This window comes from Ictidomys tridecemlineatus, chromosome 11 (genome assembly GCF_052094955.1).
Source record: "Ictidomys tridecemlineatus isolate mIctTri1 chromosome 11, mIctTri1.hap1, whole genome shotgun sequence".
Taxonomy (NCBI): Eukaryota; Metazoa; Chordata; class Mammalia; order Rodentia; family Sciuridae; genus Ictidomys; species Ictidomys tridecemlineatus.
In genome coordinates this window covers 120,783,790-120,809,035 of record NC_135487.1, presented here as the reverse complement: position 1 = coordinate 120,809,035, position 25,246 = coordinate 120,783,790, and the positions used below count along the sequence as shown (strand labels likewise).

General features: G+C 38.1%; 1 protein-coding gene across 1 annotated transcript in view; it reads right to left on the bottom strand.

Annotated features, from left to right (window-relative positions):
• Spta1 (spectrin alpha, erythrocytic 1) overlaps nt 1-24,677 on the bottom strand; it is a 72,522-nt gene extending 47,845 nt beyond the window's left edge. The window contains exons 1-16 of the mRNA XM_005339400.5: nt 24,438-24,677; nt 22,999-23,124; nt 21,116-21,256; nt 20,192-20,338; nt 18,082-18,215; nt 17,385-17,529; nt 13,925-14,079; nt 12,773-12,908; nt 12,533-12,634; nt 11,003-11,140; nt 10,262-10,372; nt 8,154-8,231; nt 7,858-8,013; nt 6,175-6,379; nt 4,562-4,743; nt 1,084-1,327 (exon numbers count right to left, since the gene is read on the bottom strand). Of these exons, the coding sequence (XP_005339457.2) occupies nt 1,084-1,327; nt 4,562-4,743; nt 6,175-6,379; nt 7,858-8,013; nt 8,154-8,231; nt 10,262-10,372; nt 11,003-11,140; nt 12,533-12,634; nt 12,773-12,908; nt 13,925-14,079; nt 17,385-17,529; nt 18,082-18,215; nt 20,192-20,338; nt 21,116-21,256; nt 22,999-23,124; nt 24,438-24,677 (2,440 nt within the window). The remainder of the gene's footprint in view (nt 1-1,083; nt 1,328-4,561; nt 4,744-6,174; nt 6,380-7,857; nt 8,014-8,153; nt 8,232-10,261; nt 10,373-11,002; nt 11,141-12,532; nt 12,635-12,772; nt 12,909-13,924; nt 14,080-17,384; nt 17,530-18,081; nt 18,216-20,191; nt 20,339-21,115; nt 21,257-22,998; nt 23,125-24,437) is intronic.
• Nucleotides 24,678-25,246: the final 569 nt, after the last annotated feature.

Here is a 25,246-nt window from a genome sequence, read left to right as displayed (position 1 = left end):
TTACTGTGAATTTCCTCCATCTTTTGAGATCCCCAGTCCCTCCTGCCTGTTTCACTTTCCCTTGTTTCCTAAACATTCTTTACTTCTCTCCCCTCCAAACTTTCTTTCCCATGCTTCCTATTCAAAATACCTCTCCAGGAACTCTGTGCTTTTATAATTAGCCTCAAGCTCTTCTGTTCTACGAAGTTTTCCTAGACTAATCTTTCTATTGTCTAGCCCCTCACAGATCTTTCCAACATGTATGTACAAAGTCACCCTTTATTTGTATACTGTTTTTTCTGTACTTTAAGAATCCTGGTGGGTTATACAAAATTACATACAAGAGGAAGTGAGGGGAAAGGGAAAAATAATACAAGGGGGAGAAATGAATTACAGTAGAGGGGGTAGAGAGAGAAGAGGGGAGATGAGGGGAGGGGAGGGGAGGGAGGATAGTAGAGGATAGGAAAGGCAGCAGAATACAACAGACACTAGTATGGCAATATGTAAATCAATGGAAGTGTAACTGATGTGATTCTGCAATCTGTATACGGGGTAAAAATGGGAGTTCATAACCCACTTGAATCAAAGTGTGAAATATGATATGTCAAGAACTATGTAATGTTTTGAACAACCAACAATAATAAAAAAAAGAAAGAAAAAAGAATCCTGGTGTAGTTACTTGTGAACTCATACCTTACAAAAGACAAGACAATTGCACTCTGTCTGCTAACTTGACCTTTTACATCATCATAGTGGGTTCTTGTAGTTTCAAAATTTTTATGCTACGCATAACCTAGACAAAACCTAACTTGATACCTCGAAACATTAGCCATGACTTGTCCGTCAAGAACATTCACAACCTGTGAAAAGCTGAGTGCTCTAGATCTTCCCGGAACTGCTGAATTCACAGCATTGTTCATGTCCAGTTTCAGGGGGTGAATGTTTTGGCATTATCTAGATGGAGGTCTGGACAAATGATCATGGATCTGGAGGTGACTGGAGCCGAGGGTAAACTTTCCACTCCAACCCTGCTCCCTCCCGGATCTCTCCATCTGCAGCCCTTGGTCCTCTTCCCCAGGCTCAGACTGCTCAGGCTGTACGAACCGAGCTGGGTGGATGCTGCTGAAGGCTCAGTCTCTTGGATCCAGGCCTCCTCATCCTCTGTGTCTCTGCAAATCTGCTGCAGACGGAGTAGGTCAAGCAGCTTCTTCTTCCGGGTGGCCAGTGGCTCTTTCAGAGCTTCAAATCGGGACACCAAGGACTCCTGCCTGGCCCGCATGTCCCCCGAATCAGGATGGCCTATTTCTTCAAAATGTGTAGCCAAATCTGTGAGGGTGTCCACCTGATCCTGAGGGAGAAACAGAGAGTGCATCAGGACGTACCAGCCTTTAGGAAGAAGGAACTGAATTTCGATGTGATAAGAGGGGGCCGCGGGACAGTTCTCCAAATGTGGCAGGTTAAGACGTCCAATTAAATCCAAGCAAAACAGAGCATCACCTCATGAAGCTAAGACCTCTTTCATGAGAGAGATGGGAAAAGGGGGGACTGGTGGACTGAAATTGACAAAATCATCCTACGTACATCTATGAATATACTACAATGAATTTCACCGTTATGCATAACCATAATGTAGTAATTAAAAAAAACTATAAATAAGTGGAAGGAAGACAAGTAGAGTAGAGGAAATTGAATGGGGGAGGGGGAAGACAGAGGGAAGAGAAAGGAGATGTACTGGAGATAAAATTGGATCAAATTATATTTCATGTCCAAATAAACCACAATATTATATATAACTATAATGCACTAATAAAAAATGAGAGAAAAAGAAGGACAATAGTTGTCACACCACATTCAGAAGGACAAAATGCTCCAAAGAAATCCTACAAATTGAAATTGTAATGTTTTAATTCTGAGTATTGATGAATTGGAGACCCAAGGAAAGAAGTAGGAAGATTTTTTTTTCTGTGTTTCCCTTCCACGCTTTCTCTCCCTTTGAAATGAGCTACATCTTCCAATTAAAAATGAGAACTTCCGAGGCTTCAGTTTGTTACATAAGAAGAACAAAGTCTATAAAATGGAATATAGTGTTCCAAAGCAAAGATCAGAACCCCACCAAAACTAATGCATCTGCACTGGCCTTGACAGCAACCTAGTTGTCCCCATTTGGGCCATTTCTGAGAAAGGATGGATACAGAAACAGAACTGGGACTGATCCTCCTGAACATAAAATTCTAGCTATATGCATGTGGGTTAAAACAGACATGAGAGATTAATTTCATGTTTGTTACTGAGATGAGCTATAGCTGGCCTTGTATACAAATGGTACAGTTGCTTATTTACTTCTTTTGTTTATTTTTGTTGTTGTTGAGGGGGAGGGAAGCTTTTTGCATACAAGTTCTTTGAGAAAAGAGGAAGATGAGGCATTTTTTTTAAACATTCTGTTTTATCATCCAATGATCAGCCTATCCAAGGACTGATATCTCTCTTTAATTTGGAACAAAACATTGACTATCAATTGTTTCTTAAAATCCAAACTCACTATTCTGTAAAAAATTAAAGGATCCATAAAGATTTAAAATTAAAATCTCTCACTAGCTAATTTTCCACATTTTCTTGGGATACTTTGGACAACATAATAGTATAATACAGTGGATTTCGAACATCATCATCATTACGACTAGGGATCCATTACACTCTGAAAAATCTCTAATGTATTGTAGAATACCCTCAGGGAGACAGAAGGCCTAGTTTCTATTCCTGGATGACAGTTAATTGAAATTTGATCCTGGGAAAGTTTGTTCACCTGTCTTGATCTGAACTTACTCTCCTATAGGAAACACTGAAGACATTTTCCATCCATAACAATCTATATCTAAAATCAACTTTGCAGAGCTGGGAATATAGTTCAGTGGTTGAGCACTTGCCTAGAATGTGTGAAGCCCTGGATTCAATCATCAGTACTGTACAAATAAGTGAATAAATAAAATGTATTTAGCCTCTACTAGGAGAACCAATTCCTAGTGATTGGCTACTCTTATTTTTCCCAAATAGTGTGACAGATACCTATTTCTCAAGTGTTTACACATGATATTTATCATTTTCAAGTTGTTCTTTTTCATGTAATTTAAACAAATAAATTTTTAAACAAATCTTTTCTTCCCTCCATGAAAAAAATCTGTTTCAAACTCTCTCCGACTATGCAAATTTCAAATTCATCTGATATAGTTTAGGTCTGAAGTATCCCCAAAAGCTCATGTTCAAGACAATGTAGGGATTTTTAGAGGTGAAATGATTAGATTATGAAACCTTTGGCCTTAATAATGGTTTGATTCTCTAGTATGGATTAACTAGAGGTAACTCTGAGCAGGTAGGGTACAGCTGGAGGAGCTAAGTCACTGGGGGCATATCTTTGAAGTTTACATTTTTCCTCTGGTGAGCAAAGCTCTCTTTGCTTCCTTTTGTCTGTCCTGGGATGCTTTCCTCTGCCATGCCCTTCCACCATGATGCTCTGTCTCACCTTGGGCCCAGAGCTATGGAGTTGCCAACCATGGACTGAACACTTGAAACTGTAAGTCAAAATAAACTTTTCCTCCTCTATCTTGTTCTTGTCAGGTCTTCTGGAACCAATAAAGAAAAGCTGACTAAAATATCATCTTTGTGTGGTTTTCCTCTCTCTACCCTTTTACCTTATTGAAAGCCTATTGAGCCATCCCTAGAGCTATATAAATGACTGAGTTTTTTTTCCTGTTTTCTTTAGGTTTTTCTGTGTTTCCCTATTTAAGTCACAAAGAGCAGAATTTTAAGAAGTGTATTATAGGAGTACAGATTTATGTGACTTAGGGAATAGCGGAATCATTTTCAAATGAAAGCTAAGATTCCTAGGATAAGAAATTGAATTAGTTGTAAGTGAATTTTTACTGACTTCTTCCAAAACTCACAATATAAATGTTATGGAAACTAACTAGATAAATTTCTTTTAAATATCAGTCTAGTGGGATGTTAGGGCCAATAACCCTGAAATTAGGAACTTAGATATCTGTAGAATAGTCCTATCCTTGTTCATTTTCTCAGTGATGCTGGGAAAGTCAGTTTACAAGTATGGATTTTAATTTTATTAACTACAAAAGATTGATAAGATTGACTATACTTTCAAATTTGAAGAATAGAATATCAGAAATGAGAAATTTGAGCCAAATTTTATCCCGAACCCTTATTTTATAAGTGTGGATACAGAAGCAAGAGAAGATGAAATGACCTACCAAAGATCATACAACTAGTAAGTGACAGGTTGTCTAAGATATTTAGGCTTCCTGATTAAGTGAACTGTGTTATGTTTAGAAAAGTTAATAAAGAAAGACGAATGACTCAGGAGAATGACTGGATTGGAGGCATAATGGGAAAAGGCAGCTGAATAACTACAATTTCAATTTACCTTTGGTTCCTTGTTTTCTTAGTAGTAATAATAATTGTTAATAATAATCACTTAATAAATAGTTATTTATTACTTAACAATAATAATAATGAATGCAGTCAGAGGATAGACACCAATTGCCTGCAGTTGGCCAAAGAGCTAACAACAAACCTGACGAGCGACCACAGCGGACTCCAGGAGGCCATGTTTCCTGAGTAGATTCTGAACATCAGCGAGGCCTTTCCCATAATCCTCAGAGGCAACTTGCCCCTCCACCTCCTCCAGCCAGTGCTTCAAGTCTTCTGCATTATTTTCAAATTGTAGCTGCTGGTTAGCTTCATGCAACTGGGTCCCTGGGAGAAGACGTTAGGCTTGAGCTACTAAGAACTTTGTTCCTTTATACACTATGATACACCTTCCCTCAACTTAAAGGACAATTTTGATATTCCAAAGAGAAAAACAGGATAACCCTTTTACATGTCGTTATATAAAAAGTCACCTTAAATTTGGAGAATTCTGATGGTGTTTGGTTTTACATATTGTAATATTCTCAAAACAAAGATAAACAATAAGTAATAACCCCTGGTGAAATATCATTATTCTGTGTCAGATTTTAACCTTCCTAGATATTTTCATTTGTCATTTACTAGTCTATTAAGAATTTTCTTTTAGAGATTCAAACCCAAATGTCATACTTTCTGTGACAAACATAAAATGTGGGGTTGGTTCAGTTTGAAATTTTGAAGTTTCTTTGAACTTTGCTACGCCCTCTCTTAATGCCTGTCCTTCATCACAAACCATGCCCCATATTTTTTTCTCCCAAAAATGTCTTGATTATTCACAGTATTCTTAGATTAAATTTTTATCTATGCTTGTATATCAATTATTTGCATTATTTCTGTGAAGCAATTACTAAATGTCATCTTAGTAAACAACTGCTAAATGAGGCTGGCAATGATGTCTTATTGGTATAACCAGGTTGGATTCTTTGTCCTAACCAAAAATGAGATGACAGCCAAAGAAACAAATCATGTAACATATCTCTTGTGTAACCAGGATGGAGTAATATCTACAGATGATGTTCATAACAATGGAGGCAGTGATAGAGAAAACTTACTATTCATGTTAATTATTGGTAACTGATTAATTCTCCAAAGTAAGAGTAAGGTAAAATATCAGTAAGACTATTCAGGAATACATGTGAGAATTTTTTTTAAAATTGCTTAGAGAATAGCCTGATCAATTTTAGACAGGAGAAAAAAGCAATAAGTGACCAGACCCTAAAAAAAATAAAATACTATAGGAAAATCACATGTGATATCAATAATCTGTTCATGTATAATCTCTTAATGTCAATGTTAATGTCTAATATGAACCACTCAAAATGTTACAAATGGGTTCTAACATTCTGTCTAGTTTATAGAACCAAAGCATACAACCTAATTTAAGTACACTAGATTCAGATACAAAGCCAATACTGAACTCATGGTTCATGAATATTTACTCAAGAAAAGAGAAAACACAGGGGGGAAAATGAAGAAAACACAAGTATTTTGGCTTTAAAAAAACCCACATGTGTGAAGAAAACAAAATATTGTTGGTGCACAGAGGGAAAAATTTAGCTTGTATTTTAAACCATTGACTAACAAAAGGAAGACGTAGAGAAGGAAATGGGTAGCGTCCCTACTCATAGAGGTTGCCCGGTGAATTCATGCTCATGAAGGTGAACGTGGTAGGGTTCAGAGTGTAGGAAGCAGCCTCCCACCAAAGCCTCTGCTTCTCACCTTTCTGAGTGGTCATCTCCATCAGCTCCTTCCAGAGACTGGTGACTTCCTTCAGACGAGCAGCCACGTTATCAGAGGCGTAGTGATCCTCTTCAATCATTTTTTGGCCTTTTTTCTCCAGGTCTTTGAGTATGATTTCATTATTGGCCAATTCCTTTTCAAAATCCTGCTGCTTTTGAACCCTGCTCTTCAAGTTCTGTGTATCCTGAGAGAAGATGTCAAAACAAATGACAAAAATCATGGTCTGGAGAATGAGGGGCAGAAATTTTGAGGACAAGGAGTTGCTCTCCATGTAAATCTAACTGTACTAAGAAGACACCACAAGGGAGAAGAGTCCTTGCCCAGTGCTTGGACTCATGCAATCAATCCCTCCTTCTACACACATGGAAGAATGGCTAACCAATACAGCATTTAGTTCTACTAGCTTTGCAGAGGGCCTGAAGATCACTTTGAATGTGACACCCCATGCAAGCAGTAACAATCAATCAGAGCTATCATGAAAGATAAAATTACTTTCCATTCCTCTCATAGTACATAAGCCCTTAAGCCCTCCATTTACTTGATATATATATATATATAAAGATCTGTTTATTCTGAACACATGGGAGTCATTTGGAATGCAAACACTTACTTACTTCCTTCCTGGTTTCACAGAATGATAGATATAAGCAAGATTTATAGTTCCACCAAGATACAAGAACCAATAGAATATTAGAACCCATATATAACATTTTGAAGGGTCATATTAGATATCAGGAGGCTGAGGCAGGAAGATAGCAAGTTCAAAACCAGCCTCCACAACTTAGTGAGGCCTTAAGCAACTTAGTGAATCTCAAAATAAAAAATTTAACAATGAGCTGGGGATGTGGCTCAGTGGTTGAACCACTGATATAGATAGATAGATAGATAGATAGATAGATAGATAGATAGATAGATAGATAGATAGATAGATAGATAATAGATAGATAGGATCATAAGATCACAGGTAACTACTTAAGATCAAATGATATCTGGAAAAATAACTATTGTCAGTAGATACCGGACTAGAAATTGAGATGCTAATTCTAGCCGTGACTGTAAATGTGAAGGTTTACAAATAGTATGCAAAGACATGTGTGTGCATAATAGTTTATATTATATAACTTCTGTGAGCATAAAATATGTGTTTGCTACAACCCCAAGGAAGAAAAATCCATGGCCACAGATCATTTAGCAAATCTCTATAGTCACACAAACTTCAACAGTAAAGGGCAAGAATTCAAGCCCAGGTTCACTTTCTCTAGAGTTCGTGATTCAACACTTCATGTTAAGTCACCTTCTAAGTAATTAGGTAACTTGGGGCCTTTTCCAATGGGATCCTAGGTCTCTTGTATAGAAGAAGTGCTTGTTCCTTCTCACTGGCAAAACGGAATAAGTCTACATTAGGTCAAACTCTTGGGTTCCTTTTGGGTTGATGGTATTTTTCTTTTAATTTGAAATGTATCACTGGGATTCATTCATAATATTTTTCTACTATAAGGAGGTTACACAGACTCTCCTTAGGGGAGAGTCAATACCTTTTTCCCCAAATCTTGTTACCTCATCGATAAATGGAGATCATCATCCATCTGTTCAGCCCCAAGACTGTAATTCCATGAAGACAACTGCTCGTGAGGATATCCAGGACCTGGAAACCCTGCCTACCTTGTAATCTTCATCATCTGCCAACTTTTTCTTCTTGTTAATCCAGTTTTTCAGGTCATCTGAGTCCTGATAGAGTTGCTGCAGATCATATGAATCCTGCAGCATTTTACGACGAGCGGCAGCCTTGTCTCGTAGGGCGTCCCGCCGGCTCAACAACTGCAGAAACCGTGAGTAAACTTACTGTCAGCAAAGCCAAATATGGATGCCTGAGATTCACCGCCCACCCTGGCCACCAGGACCCAACTGTCCCCATCCCAGTGCACAGGCAGTTAGAAGTTTTGTGCCGTTGGACTTACTCCATCACGGATAGCAGCAATGTTCTCCGAATCATAATGGTCATTGTCAATCAATTTGTTTGCAGTATTGTCTAAGGTCTGGAAAAAAAATATAGAGTGATTTTTTTCTCTTCAGAGACCACTGAGCCAGCAGTCAGTTTGAGTCACTGTATGAAAATGAAACAGCAATGTGGGAGGACAACCAGTTTGAGAGTCAGAAGATCTAGGTCCTAGTTCTTATTTCTGTTATAAATTGTATTTCAAAATACACTTAATCAGGTCAATTAGCTTCTCTGTGCCACATTTTTTATTATAATTATACAGAATTTTATTACACAGAATAGTGGCATTTGTTGTTACATATTCATACACGTGCACCACAATATTTTTTTTCAATCCAGGCTACAGCAAATGAATGAATGCAGATGTCACTAAAAGGTAAATATTTGATCTATTCAAATAGAAAAAAAATGGCTATTTATATAAAACCACACCCAGTGGCCAGTATCTATATAATCTCTCTCTTTCTGAGTCTTCATACCCCCAACTCCATTCATTAACCTATAATATATATCTCCAGCTATATAGGGGAGGGGAGTCAGAAATTGTAAGAGTGAATTTTTACCCTTATTCATACATACTCCCCAAATTGCTGTATTTTAAATGGATTAATTGATTAGAATTGGAAAAATAACATAAAGCAAATGGTAACACTATAAAAATTATTATATACTATTGGCTTTTGAGAATCAACAGATAAGCATATGGATTAAGAAGGGGCCGTATTAATCATCAAATTGATTAGGCAAGGAAATAGGGAGAGGGAGGAAAATAGGGAAAGGGGAAGTACTGGGGATGATCAGAGCACATTATAGTCCAGGCTTATGTAACTATGTCAAAATGAACTCCAACATTATGTATAACTATAATGCACTAATATTTTTAATTGAAAACAAAAATTTAAATAAAATAAATAAAAAGTAATCCATTCATTTAAAAAAGGGAAGACTTAGAATTTGACTGTCATTTTTGATGCTGGTGGTGGCAATGGTGTGTGTGTGTGTGTGTGTGTGTGTGTGAGAGAGAGAGACAGAGAGAGAGAGAGAGAGAGAGAGAGAGAGAGAGAGAGAGAGAGACCGAGAGAAAGAGAGATTATATATTCCTTATATATTGATCAGTTTTCTGAAATGTTATTACCAATGGTTCACCAAATATCTCAATCATAGTATTAGATGAGAAACACAAAGACGAAAACACAGTAGAAAGCATAAATATACCATAAAGGAAAAGAACAGATATTACTTAGATATCTAGATATTACAAAAGAAAATTATAGTAAGATATTACTAGAAGGGAGAAACAAAAAAAATTCAAATGTTTAAGTGATAATCTTATATTAAATATGGATCCAATAGTTTTTATTTATGCTGCAGAAAAAAATAAGAGCCATCATCCACTTCATCAGAAGAAATAATTGCCTACCATCTTAAAAATCTTTCTAAATATGTTTTTCAGGGAAGAAATGTGTTAGAAAAAAAAATTTATGATTATTTTTCCTGGATGTTTTTTCCTTTTATCTAAAGAAAAACCCTGAATAAGTTTTAGTTTTCAAACTACATAAAAAAAATCACGTTTATAAAATTTAATTAAGGAGTTTTAAAGACATGAGTAAATATTGCTAAAACAAAACAAGGGGTGGCAACTTTTTTTTTCTTTACTTTTTGCTAATTGTACATAACAGTGGAATTTATACTTGCACAAAAATAACAATATGTATGATACGATCAGGTTTTTTTCCTCAATACCTTCCCTTTCTCTCCCTGCTTCTCCTCTTATCTTTCCTCAGTTCTACTGATCTCCCTTCTATTTTCATGAGAGTCCCTCCCCTCAACTCTTTTCCCCCTTTTCCTCCCCAGCTTCCAGATGAGAGACATCAAAGGACCTTTGACTTTCTACGTTTGGCTTATATCGCTTCACATGATGCTCTCAACTTAGGATGGAAATTTATGAAGAGTCATCCTCATGCTGTGCCTGAGCATTACAGGAGTGATTCCACCTAGGGACACCTGTTGGATAAAGTGTTGTATTCCATCAGGAAGCCAATGCCTCAGTCAGGGCCCATTTCTTACTGTGATCTTCTCTTCTTGGGCAGTAAAGGCTTCCTCAAAGTCGTCGTGCTTCTGCAGAAGGGCGTTTACACTGCCCACAGAGTTTCCCAGCTCTTCATTTTTCAGGAATTCCTGTAGAAGACAGAAAGAAACATCCCAACATATCCTCACTGGTGAAAAATACTCCTCTTAGCCTATCTAAGGAAGAAAGCAAAGGGAGTTGGAGCGCAAGGTGGGATTTAGTGCAAATCAGGAAGGTATGTAGGAATTAACCTCACATAGCAGGAGCTGTCCACATCCTTCCTAATGATTTCAATTTTCAACAGAGGATAGACAGACCCTCTCTCACTGGGTCTATCCACATGGAATTCACTCCACCAATCTAGGCATCATCTCAATTGAAGAAAACTGTCTCCAAAGCACCACTTACCTTTTCCAAGAAATCTTATCTGATTAACATTGCTTGACTCATTACAATTTTTTCTACCAGACCCCTTAACGATTTGACATTCCTTAAACCTTATATTCAGTTGTGCTCAAGCCTGTGTGCTGTCTTTAAATATTTTTCTATGCATTTGCCCATGAGAGGATTGTAGGGGGCTTCTATTTACTTTTTGTCATGGGTCACCCTTCAGTTCCCCAGTACAAGTTCGAGCCCAAAGCAGTGGCCCAAAGCAGTGGCTGTGAGATGTTAATCACAGCCATGGTGGTAAATGAAGGGTGCAAGAAGTGGTTTAAGATTGACTGGAACCTTCCAGTTACCTCTTGTCTGTTCATCCAACTGTCCACTTGCTCACGGTCCCGGCAGAAGAGATGAAAGTCCAGGCATTGCTGGTATTGTTGTTGACGCTTGAACCACAGCTCCCTCAGGGCAATCCAGTTGTTTTTAAGTGTTGTCATCTTTGGAAAGGAGAAGATAATGTATCAGAAGAACATTTAATTAATTTATTTTATCTTATATCTACTACGAAGCTTATCAATGCAAACCCTTTTGAATGTTACAAAAATGAATAGAAAATGGGATTAGATTACAATCCAACATCTAAGCAAATAGTTGTGGTCTAGAGAAACTGGGATAAATGCCACAAGAGAGATTAAATGTACTGTATATGTAAAGAAGGAAGAAAAGATTAATTCAGATTGGATTAATTAGGGAGTAAATGTAGGAAAAAAGTATGAGAAGTATTGTACAAAATGGAGATTTAAATAACAGAACAGAGGGGTAGTATCAGGAGGACATAACACTGGGAATAAGTGGATATTATTAGGATAGTAGTAGGAGGGGTAGTAGTAGGAGGACATAACACTGGGAATAGGTGGATATTATTAAGATACTAACAATTAGGTTATAGAATGTGCTGTAGAAGACAATGTAATAGGTAGATTAATCGCTAGATAGTTCATGAAGTTGAATTTCACAAAGCACTTAAAATGTCAGACTGAGGAGTTGGCCTTTTACACTGAAAAAGAAATAAGAACAATCCAAGAAAAAAGAAAAGAACACATTTTCAAACACAGAAAAAATAGTCTTTGTTTCTGACCAACCATCTGCCCAAGAAATTCTAGTTTATTATAGTTGCTGCTATAAATTTCATCAAAAAAGCAGCACACATTTTCAGAATCTCAGGATAATGGCTAGGTTTTCATGGATTTAGGGTTGTGCCAAAGAATAAAATCCATATTATAATTTTACCACAGAGTTCTGGGGAAATTGAAAATATCTTTATTTCAACCTTACCCATCACACAGAGCTGGAGGCTGGAGTCTAGTAGGATAAAAAGAGGCATGCAAATCTTATTGTGACTGTCACCTCGAGGACTGTTTGGATTCTGTGACTGGATCAAAATCTCTGGGTGAGGGGGTTAAGACAATTCCCTGTGTTCTGGAATGTTAAAATGATGGCAAATCTGCTTTCCTCGGACTTCTGTGTTGAAAATTTCCAGGTATACAGGATGTAGGAAAATCAACATGATTTGAGATTATAAAAAGAAAAGAGGAAAAGGTACAGATAGCAGCCATATGGCAGACACCAAGCTAGGCACGACAGGGGACCTGAATTTTAAGAAGGTACAGACCTCATTGAATTTACAATCTAGATATGAGGAGGAGGATGTGATAAAGTGAAGCAGCGTATAGAAGAGTCTAAATAGTATGAGGTTTTAAGTTAGGGAGAAGTCAGAGAGTGAATGAAATAGACTCAAAGGCAAGCAACCACTCATCATGCTGTCAGGTGACACAGTTTAGGGAAAGCATATGCAAGAAGGTCTCACAAAGCCTGTTCAACTGGGTTACCTTTTCCTGAATTTCATCAGAGGCTTCATGGTTGCCATCCAAGAGCTCCCAACCCGTCATTTCAGCATTTTCAAATCGGTCATCATAAGAATCAATCTCGTGCTGTGGCCACACAAAACAAACAAACAAACAAACAAACAAACAAAAATGTCTCAAACACAGCCGAAAACCTCCCGGCATTCTTGGTGATGATGCAAACTCTTCCTTCCTCCTTTGACTGGGTAGACCTTTCCTGTCTACCTTATGCTGCAGATGCCTGTCCAGCAGGGCTTCCCCAGCAGCCACGTCTGCGGGCAGCTCATCGGCGTTGATCAGAGCAGTCTTCTCCTTCATCCAGCCTGAGAGCTCATCGTAGTCAGATAAGAACCGCTGGTACCTGTGGAAAAGGTGAGGTAAGAGAGGAAGGAGAAAAATGAAAGTGAGAGGACTTTGACTGAGTTCAGATGGGTGAGATGTTCCTCAACCTCATCCTTCCCTTCCCTCTCCCTCATGGACTTCCTGTGGTTTGCAGTCAGCAATCCTTTCGTGCTGTAAAGTCCTTCACAGCAGGCTCACTATTCCTAGGTATCATGGGGATTGCAATGCACAGTCATTAAATCTCTACCACCATGAGGTCACAGAACCCCAGCAGTACTTGAATAAAATGCAATGCAACCAATATATAAATAGATATCATCTAAATAACAGAAAGCACCATGTGGGAGAGGGGCCAGGATTGAGATGGGATTCCGTTTATCTTAGCTCACATTTAATACTATTAATAAAAAACAACAAAAAAAAAACTTCAGGGTAGGTAGTAGGGAATGAATTCTATTGTTATATTGTGTGCACATGTGAACACGTTAACAACGAGAATCCCACTGTTGTGTGTGATTATACTGTAGCAATAAAAATAATTCAAAAAACTGAAACAATGGTTACCCATTCAAAAATTTTTGATTTGCAGCCATATCAATAAGATAAGTACTATCTTCTGGTAATTTAACTACTAACCATAAAAATCAACAAAATTACTAAAACAGTGCCTGGTGACCCTGTTTTTTGTTAGCTTTTAACCTGTAGTTCAGGAAATGATTTGGGAGTTATTTCTATGCTCTTTAGCTTGGAAATTTATTCCAGTTCTGCAGCAGGAGCCAGAATTTTGGAAAGTCATATCATCTGCCTTTCCAGCTCTATGGGCCACTTTACAATACCTTGCGATAATACACGCAGGTGAAGTCCAGGGTGCAGGTTGGTGGAGGTGTTATGCTGAGTATTACATCACAAATTAAAACTTTATTTGCCCCCTCTAAATAGACAGGAGAGCTGAGACCCTCACTATTTTCTTCTTTGGACATTACACTTGACACCTGCGGAGATAAACAGAGCAATAGGAAAGAGGGAATATCTCACCCATAAGAAGCCTGCAGTTTTGCATATCTGGCAGTAGCCAAGTCACGGATGTGCTGCCAGTTGGAGACCAGATCCTTCTTCATCTGCTGGATCTCAGGTTCATCCGAAGGATGGGAAACCATCAGCTTGTCTGCTTTGGCACATAACTCCTTTACCTTTGGAATGAGAATGAAACCTCGTAGGAGATCAAGCATTCTGACTCCTGGCGAAGTGTCATGGCACAAGTGTAACTGATCATATGAGTAATGATAATTTACAAGTATATTTATGTTGATATATGTGAATTGGGGTATTAAGAGATTATAGAAGAGGGTGGAGTGGATCTAGGCTGCAACACTCAAGCCCTCCACAGCCTAGAAAGGAAGCAGCTGAGCAGAGAGCCTCCAGCAAAGTCAGGTCCATGACTTCCTACTCCCACCCCTGTGATGGGCAAAACCACTGTAAACTGAACCAACTGTGGTGAAGGGGTCTGTGTCCCAGTTGACCCCCAGAGAACCTGCACCTGCAGGCCCCACACTTGCAGACAACCTCCAAGTGCTTAGGTAGCATCCTTCCAAAGAAGTTCTAGTGAAAAGAAGTGGGCACCCACAATTCACAACTGCAGACAGTAGGAGCTCAGATATAGGCAGGCCAACTGACTTTCTATCCCAGTCACAAGAACAGTGCTCTGGCGATCTGCATCGGCCATGGTGGGGACTTCTGTACCACACTCCACCCACAGACAGCCTTGGTTATAGGACCCACACTTGCAGATACTCACAATTTTCTATGCTATTTTAAAGAAGGCTGGCATAAATGAAGACATCAAAATGAAAACTAAAGGAATGGATAACCTTTGAAATAAACTAATTTCCAGAAATTTTCCAAGCCTCAGGAATGAGGGAAATTTAATAAAAGAGGCATTTAGAACCCCGAGTAGGCAAGATCAAAAAAGATCCTCTCCATGACAGATTATAATTAAAATGTCTAACAAGCAAAATAGGGAGAGGATCTTAAAAGTCATAAGAAAAGAACAGCAGGTCACATTTAGAGGTAAGCCAAAAAGAATTTTCTCAACCTGGATCCTAAAATCCAAGAAGATATGGAATAATATATAATAAGCTCTGACTAAAAGCAGTTGCCAACCAAAATTAATATAGCCACTGAAACCATTCTTCAGAATTGAAGTTGAAATAAAAACCTTCCATGATAAGCAGAAACTAGAAGAATTCATAACCACTAAGCCTACACTACAGCACATACTCAACATTTCATGCAGAAGAAATGACAAATAAAAATCAAAGCCAACATACAGATGAATATTACTAGTAATAATAATGAATTAAAGAAAAATCAAGTGTGAATTAAGCATTAGAAAAAAATCAAAATGGCAAGAAATAAATCGTATCTCTTAATAATACTGAATGTAAATGGTCTAAACTGTTCCATCAAAATACAGAATTGTTTTTTAAAGCAAGACTCAGCCACATTTTCCTTATAAGAGACTCACCTAATAGGCAAAGACATCCATAGGTTGAAGATGAGAGAATGGAAATAGATATACCATGCAAATGAAGACCAAAAGCAAGCAGAAAGGCTACTCCCAGATCAAAGCAGACTACAAGCCCAAATTAATGTTTCATCCATTGGCAGTTGAATTCATTTTGTTCTTGGCAGCACATGAAACTTTCTCTAAATAGATCTTGTTTTAGAGCAAAACACACTACTTAGAAATTACAAAAATGGAAATAATTCCTTGCATCCTATCAGATCATCATGGAAATTAGAAATCAGCAAGATAAAAAACAGAAATTATTTTAACACCTGGAAATAAAACAAGGCACCTTTAAATGAGGAGTAAATCAGGAAAGAAATTTAAAAGTTCTTAAAATGAGAATAGTGATACAACAATTAAAATCTCTGGGACAATAGGAAGGTAATTGTAAGAAGAAAGTTTAGGGCATTAAGTCCCTACTTAGAAAAAAAGAAAGATCCCAAATAAATAATTGATAATGTTATGCCTCAAGACCCTATAAAAAGACCTAAAAAGTGCCAAAAATCCATCAAAGACAGGAAATGATGAGGATCAGAGCTGAAATTAATGAAATTGAGAATGAAACACAGTAAAATGATTGATGCAACAAATAATCAGTTCTTTGAAATGATAAGCAAGATTGATTTAAAAAGAGAGAGAGAGAGAGAGAGAGAGAGAGAGAGAGAGAGAGAGAGAGAGAGAGAGAGGCACTTCTGAATTCCAGACTATCTTTAGAAACTATTTTGAAATTTTATATTCTAATACACTAAAAAATCTAGATAATATTGACAAATTTCTAAGACACATATGATCCACCCAAATTGAACCATGTAGATATAGAAAACCGAACAGAACAATGTCAATCAATGAAATTGAGGCAGCAAGTTTTCTGCATTTATTCCTTTATATTGTCTCCCTAAATTTTACTGTGGGAGTCACAAAAACACTTCTGCCAACAAGGCAAAGGAAATCCCAGTAATACTATACCACTTTAATCACAATTCCTGAAGAACAGATTACTATGTCAAAATGTAGATGCAGGTGACTTTCCACATGTTACCATTAATTCTTTCATCATACTCAAATATAATCAGGTATTTTGCACGGTCTGGCATTTTTTTTATCACTATTCATCAAATCCTAGGATTTAATTATTTACTATTATTTTAAAAAAGAACAAAAACAAGAAAACAAATGAGAGAGAATGAAAGAAGATGCATGGTGGATATTTGTAAAAACTGGTCACAGGGACAGAGTTACAATGAAAGAACAGCAGTGTGGATCTTTCTGTGGGTTGATTGCTCTGTGGACACTCAGTAGTAATTGGCTTAAGTTGTGGCTAACATGATAAAGGGAGGAAATAAAGGACAAGAAACATTCAAGGAGGTAGGCTTCCTCCAAGTTCTAGTATGCATGTGTCTAGTCTTCTAGATATAGGAACTGGGGCTTTTCAGCTCACAGGAGGAAATCTAAAGGTAGATTTACCTCAAGAGTCTCAGTGTTCATCATAGAATGAAAAGAAGAAAATGCTTCCCTGATATACTGAGTGAAGAACAGAAAGAAGCAGGATTCAACTGAAACAGAAGAAAATGTGGACAGATGATTCTCGCCATAGGGTAGTTTACTGAGAGAGACTAGAGAAATATCCTCAAAGATACCATTTTATTTTTATATTCTGAAATATATAACAGAAGACAACAGAATATAAATCATATATAAGTATATTTAAGTAAAAATAATTTGAATAAAATTAAAGACTATTCAGTATCCCATGAACTTGGATAAACAAGAATTAGAATAAAGAAAAATATTCAAATGTCACATAATTTCTCCTTTGTCGAAAATAGTGGATGTAGGGTGTCCTTTGAAGGCATGGAGTTAGGCAAGAGGTCTATCAAATACAGTTTCTAATTGCAGGGGTCAGCCATTCCTTCAACAGTGTCTTACCTTGTCGTCCATGACAGCAAGGTTTCTCTCAAGTCCCTTATGATTGTGAAACAGGGCCTCAGAACTAACAAGATCTTTGCCATAGTCCTCAGAGGTGACTAGAGGCTCCTTCTCCTTGATCCACTGCATGGCTTCAGTCATATCCCTAGGAGACATTAACATGAGCTCCAACAAAACAAGATGGCAGGCATTGCAAGACAAAGAGAGCAACAGAGCATGGAGCATGCACCAGCCTCATTCTCCCAGGTAGCAATTACCTACTGTCCTGCATACTAGCAGAAAGTAATTTAAAATATTTTTTCTTGTTATTTGTTTCCATTGAGATGTTAAGAAACTATGCCTCCTGATGGTTGAGCATCCAGAGATGCTTCCCATATCTGAATCAGCTATTCATGAGAACTTTCTTTCTTCCCAAATCCACCTTCCACCCCCATCTAATTCTTAATCACTTTTCTGCAGAGCTTCCATCACTAATATGCAAGTACTCTTATTTCTGAGGTTATTGTTTTGGTCTCCCCCCACCACAGCATTGGCTGTAGACTGGATCACAGTCTCAATTCCTTTGCTGTCCGAAAGGCAAGCACATGATGCACTTTGGTTTGAGTTATTGATCACTAATTGCTAAGAGGAGTAGACAGAGGCCAAATGGCATGCCGCTATTTAATAGTCTTCTAGAAGGAAGTGACCAGATCCATACCTTTTGAATCTCTGGAGATCCGCAGCACTATACAGGTTTTCACGTCGCCGGAGAGCCAGATCACAGAGACGCTGCCAGGCCGCGTTCACTTCATCCTGCTTTGTCTTTATCAAAGGCAGCTGAGGATGGCTCTCCTGTGGAAGGAAATCAGCACTGGAGTTATGCAAAGATGAAGTCACATCAAATGTCATTTAAACACATTTTTTTTTCATACCGTTTGTACTTTGTCAGAAGTAGAGAATGACCACCACAAGTAGACACTGAACTTCACCAGAGCCCTGCTCCCTGACTCTAACCTGATCCACAAAACCAACCTGCCAGACTTTATATCCTTTGCCTACAATGCTGGACTAGACTGCCCAGTCGTGATGTTATTTTCAGAGCTCCACAATTTTGATGCCTGCCAAATCCCCTGTAAACTAGAAACCAAGGAGAAGAAAATCCCCTTTGTGTGGTATGACAATTTTCCAAAATCCTAGGACTTTGGTTCTTAACTGTTTTGTGGTCATGATTCAATTTTGATGAGTTCTTATATGCCCAAGTCCCCAACTCCTCCTGCCCCATTTCTTTCCCATTCCATTCCCATTCCCAAGTTTCTTCATACATAGTTTCTACATCCTCCTTCTAAAATGTATGGTCCCATCTGCTATATCGTATAGACCCATGCCAAGGAGCAGAAGATCCACTCTAATTGTATTGGAGTCATCTTTTCGGTGGTAGACTGGAAAAAAAAATGGGGATCATGCTGTTTTGTCACTTCTCCTTCTAAGACGGAGTTTGTTTCCTCACACCTTGGCTTAGGGTCAACCTTTAACCTGCTTACCAAGAGAATATGGTACAAGTAATTTTCTATGAGTTCCAGCAGCTAGGTCTCTAGAAACCATTTGTTCTCTTGGGACACTGGCATTCTCCTGAAGAATGAGAGACCACATTGAGAAAATCTTCCTGGCCAGAGCCTAAAAACAGGGTGGAAACCATCTTGGGCCCTTCACCACTGAGTGGGGCCACCAAATAACTTCAATCACACGAAAGGACCAGGAGAGATCAGGAGAATGGCCCAGTCCAGCAGCTCAACTATCCGGCCAATGGACTCATGAACAAAAGACACGTTTGTTGTTTTAGATTTCGTGTTGGTTTTTTAAGAAGTAATAGACAAATGGGAAACTTGTATGACAAGAGGAAAAAAAAATGATAGAGAGGGAAAACGCAGAGTATTGGCCACGTGGCCTGGAAAAAAAATTAGGAAACATTAGCTGGTTTTCCTTCTTCAGAATCCATTCTTCTGAATTCTTGTTAATAAAGAGCTATGAACATTCCTACTATGGGTTGTGATCGTCATGAAACTGGAAGTGGATAAGCACAATATAGCCAACTGTTAAGAGATTATGTGCGCGCGCGCGCGTGTGTGTGTGTGTGTGTGTGTGTGTGTATTAGATGAAATCCTGGCTTTCCTCTCTCTATTCTTCTGGAAAGAGAAAGAAGAAAACTGGGAAGGCTGATTCTATGCAGACACACACACACAGTGTCTTTGTATATACTAAGATCACTTATTCCCACACTGACACTTTGCTTACTCAGAGACTAAAAATTTATTTCAGGCATTTCTTTATAAATGATAGTAAAACTAACTCTGTTCTCCTTTCCACCCCCTAAAACTCATGTACAATATCATTGTATAATATAGCATGTTGTGTCTAATCACGTGTGTTTGTGTGTGTGTATGTGTGTGTGTGGGTGTATAAGCACACATAAATTTTGTATTCCCTGCTGATTTATTCTTGCTTCTTTTCATGAACAAAGACTGCTCTATAAATATGTGTAATTAATGTACTGCATAATACAGCAGTAAATTCATTGCTCCTTATAGACTTAACTCCTTTACACACAGAGACACACATACACACATATTCACACAGATACATTTCCATAAACTGGCCAGGGGTAGATGGATTCAAATGGGAGAGGAAAGTGTGCAGGTCATGTTACTACAGGAATATGCTACCCTCTGTTTTCTCACCATGTTTGATTGCCCTCCTAGCCACCTATTTGTGGCCAGAAATTCTTGGAGGCCAGAATCCTTTCCCTGAAAGGACTCTCACTCCCATCTTACCGCAGCACACTCGTCGGCATACTGGTTCACTCTGTCCACTCTCTCCTGTCGAGCTTCCAGTTCTTTCTGGAACTCTTCAAACTTCTTATGCAAAATTTCTGTTCTCTCCCAGTCCTCACCCAGCTCTGCGGATGTCACTATAGCCTCCTGTAGATACAGAAAAGTTTACTGACCCACTAATAAACATTTAGGAGTTTCTGCAGGTCAAAAGAATAAAACCTCTGCATTCTGAGATGCAGATCCTGGGGGTACCTGGGAAAACAGCCCTCAACCCCAGGAAAAGCCAGAAACCAGAGTGTGCTTCTTGAATGGGCACCTTGGCCAAGGGGACAGGGATCTCTGAAAGAAATCTTCAGTAAGATCAGGTGCACTGTTGGCCCAAGCCTCTGGAAGTACCCTGTTATGTTTTTGGAAGGTGAGGAGTCAATTCATTCTGATTCTACTCCAACACCCTTTTGTAAATACTAAATATCTTACAACACATTGCACTAGGTACACGTTTGTGTACATATTCAATCTTAAATATGAGAACATTCCCTAAGCATTTAGAAAAATAAAACCCCTGGATATAAGAACTGAGAGGAGATTAGAGAAAGAGCTGGAAATACTCTCAGTCAAGCCCCAGAGTATGAACAGAAGTTAAAGATCCCAGGAGGTAGAACAGGGATAAGCCCAGATCATATTTCAAGTGGTATTCTTCATGTAAGTCTTGTCTTCTCCATATCTGGATCCATAGGTTTAAGCTTATGCCCTACAATGGCAATCTCCAAAATATCTCTCAATCTTTGCCAGAATCCCCCATCCTCCCGTGGAATGAATGCCAAGAGCAAACACTCTGAGTTCTTTGTGAGCAGTCTGCAGGGAGCTGCTATGAAGTTCCTGGGACAGAAGGAAGGGAGGCCCTGTATGCATTCTGTCCTTTACCTTGTCTCCAATCCATTCCAAGATATCTTCACACTCCTGTAAGTATTGTTGGAACTTGAGGATCTGCAACAGCCGGTTGCCTTTCTCCTGCATCAACTCCATCAGCAGTTCCCACAGGTTGGAGAGTTCTTCCAGATGGGCCTTTGTGGGACAGAGGCAGAATCATTTAGGCACAGAGGATTTGGAGCAGGTACTGACTCAGAGACTTGTGCAGAAAAAAGAGCTGGATTAATGATTCCTCTTCCCATTCATTCATGCATTAATTGGTCAACAAATATCTAAAGAAAGAAATAGGATGCATATGAAAACAGCTCTTACACTAAACCAAATGTAATCTTGCATGGGAGAAATTTTTGCAAACACGCCTTGGGGTTTTAAGGTGGAATGATGACAGAAAAATGAACAGGAAGACAGATGCATGGTACAGTGCTTATTTGAACTGAACCTTAGGCATCAGAAAGATTTTTGACAGGTAGATGATAGGTAGAAAATGTTCTAAGAATAGCAAATAATTGTGGTAATGCTAGAGAAGAAACAGCACGGAGTGTTTGACAGAAAGTAGAAAAGCTACAATTTTGCTGAGTTACTGGAAATCAGTAGCACCAAAACAGTAAGAGTATTTGGCGGCTATATAATTTGAGACCATATAGAGTGTTTTGATTGGCACTTTAGCTCAGAACATCATGTAACACATTTCTTATACAACTGAAGTTGCCATCTTTGTCATACCTTCAAGAATTATATTTTTTCAGCTCCTATGTTGCTCAAGGTAGCATGTGGACTGCATTTCTCTAATAGCCCTAATGATTTTGACAGGTAGTAGATGTTTTTATCATTTCTCAAATCAATGTAGAATATTAGTTACCGAATGATACAAAATTGTTTCTATTTTACATAAATTTTGAAATTTTCATTGTGAGTTCTTTCTAATAAGACTCTTTTCTGGTTAAAGACTATATTCCCTTATCATATTTTATTGATAGTAAAATAGACTAGATTTTTTTTTCTTTTTGTATTGGGACTAAACCAGTGCAGTGCTTTACCCTTGAACCACATCCCTGGTCCTTTCTATTGAGACAGGATCTCCCTAAGTTGCTGAGGCTGGCCTCAAACTTGTGATCCTATTGCCTCGGTCTTTCAAATTACTGGGATTCCAGGCATAGAATTTTATGCCACATCCAAAAGACAATCCCCAATTTGAAAACATGTAATATAAGTTTTTGACAATTTAAAAGTATGTAAACAGTAAAATGTTCGCTAATAAAATTAAAGATCATAAATGGCTATATTAATGCAAATATCTAGAGTGCACAGGTTAAGTTAGAAAGTGTTATCTTTAGTTCTAGGAATATTTTCTGAAGATGGAACTTTAGAGGTTTTGTATAAAAGTGAAGGAGAGTTTGAAAATGTATAATATTAGTCGTGAGGCATGGGGTGGGAAAAGAAAGAACTTTCACAGACAAAGAGGAAAGATTTCAAAGTAGATTCAAAGGGGAGACCATCACTTGTTCAAAGAGTTTAGGAGCCAAGGAGACTGAAGTTGAGGAAGAAATAGAAAAGTCATTGGGAAAAGCTATGAGTTATCTGAAAAACGTGGAACAGGTTGAAATGGTCTTGATCTTGAACCAATAATCCTACAGTGGCATAAAGAGGAATGTAGTACCATCTGATGACATCTACCAATCACAGTTCTCTTCCTACTCCAAGGAACACAAGGACACCCCCATTACTTCTTCTCCCTCAATCTCAATAGAACACCAGAGGCAGACGCCCTTATTCTTAGCCAGCTACATCAAGGTTTATATCTGGTATAATCAGTTAAAACCCTAATAACAAATTTAACCATGAGAAACTTCTCCGTGAGACCCCTACCATACATCTACCTTGGTGTCCTCATGGGCAAAGTGATCTTCAGTAAATCGGAGTTTTCTGATTTCTTCCAGTTCAGGAAGGACTCTGGATTTTGCTTGCACTTCTGTGACAACAGATTGGTGCTTCTCATATTTCCCCTGAAGTTTGGAAATCAGAGTTAGTTTCTAGATAATGAAGCATGGTCTCCCTGGCCATAAAGTGAACTTCATTCTTCTCCTCTTACTTTCAGACAGAATTACTTGCTCCTTATCCTGGATTCGATGACAAGCCATGGCCATAGTTGCAATTGTCCTATTCTAGAAGAAATAGTCACTTTGGGTAATGCCCCTAAACATAGGTTTTCAAAGGGTCCCAGGGTCCACATCTCTCTACGATCTCTCCATGGAGAGGGTCGGTCCTTTTCTGTCCTCACTGACTTTGGGGAATCTTTAGCAAATTCCTATTATTTTAAAGGCTTCATAGAGTCCTATGAGAATTAAAAGACATGACACATCTCCTTCAAAGAAAGCTAGGAATAGCTAAGTTCCACTGAGAGGAAAGCAGAATGAAGAAGAGGCCAGTCATAATAATGGATTTTTAAACATGCATCCTGGACTGTTCTTGCTGTCATGTGTGAACTGATCCATTTAGCTATACATGTTTTGATTTTTTTACAGGTACTCCGCGTCCTGTCAACATGAGAATTACCCTCTTCTGATCAAGATGATGGCACGTATTGTAATATAATACCACATCAATAGATAGGTGTGGAAGTCTCCACCTAACTTCTTCTCCTGGGACTTTTGACTTGAATTTAACAAGAGCCATAAGTAGCAGTTTGGAGGAATACTAAGAAAAATCGTGATTCTGAAGAGAATGGAAAGCAAATGCTTTAGAAGCATTCATGATTTCTTATCACGATTCTGTCCTTAATGTCACAAAATATTGAAATCCCATGGTACGTCAGAGATTCCTTGAGCTCTTTTGTCCATGGTTTAATTTCAAATTCTATCTTGAATGAGTTCCCTTTGTAAATAAGATCCTGAAGGTTAAGAAGTTAAAAACGTATGTCCTTTAGAGACTTAATTACGGTCCTTAACAGGTAATCTAATCTTTCTATTACATCAATCCACTACTATTAACCAGCTAGACACTTAAATCACAAGAATGTGAGTTCTGAGCATAGAAACATTTCTACTTTAAACAACTGACAGACTGCCATTTTTTTGTGTTTGATTTTTCTTTTCTCAGCCTCATCTCTCCAAATTTATAATGGGAAATGCATCTTTAGATTTTCCTTTAATTCAATTTTTGAACTTCCCACTCCATGGTCTTACTTACTCTGGTTTTGTCTCTAAATGGAACCAGATTGCACTCCCACCTGCACCTCAACAATCATGGAATGAAAGACCTATTTCCCTCCATCGGGAGCCTAGGGTCTGCTGTGGGGAAATCTGTGGAGCTGAAGTACCTGTATGTTTGTGGGATCTTCATAACTTTTTTCCCCTGCAATCTTGAGTTTCTCCTTGATCCACTTCTCCAGGTCATCTGCATCTCGCCTGAAAACCTGGTAGTAGTAGGACTCTTCGAGTTTCTGGCCCCTCTCAGCAACCCGTTCCTTGAACCTCTCATACCGATTCAGCACCTCCTGACGCCGCTGCTGGATTTCTTCTGCTGTCTCCAAAACCTTTGGCCCACTGCTCTCCAACATCTGTAAGTTAAAAAGCCCCTACATGATTAGACTATTGCAATGCATGCAGTGAACTTGGAAAATTATTATGCATCAATTAAAATTAAAAATAAATAAATAAAAATGCTTTTATCTGTTGCTAGTTTTTATTTCTTTAGCATGCTGTCCTTCTTATATATCCAAGGCTTTTATTTACTCATGCTGGATCTATGTTTAGATATCTTTAAGCTTATAAATCCTTATTGTTTGAAGCACTGCAGTTTATTTATATAATTTTAAACCACAGAATCCTTTTCATCCAAAACACTCTCTCAATTTTTCCCATAAATGTGTACCAAGATTTCTTTTTCTGTAGATAGAATGAAAGTGAGCTAGGGAGCAAGTCCAATGAGCAAAATCATGGAATTTCAGATGGATAGAAAAGCAATGAAATTTTATGGCCTCTAAGAGCAAAAAAAAAGTCACTCACTGGCAAGTGCTAAGCATTCTAAACTTAATTGATTAAATCTTTAGAAATTATTTGCAATTAACTTAATGAATTATATACAATATTGGAATTTTTTTTGTTTCTTCATACTTGAAAATGTAGG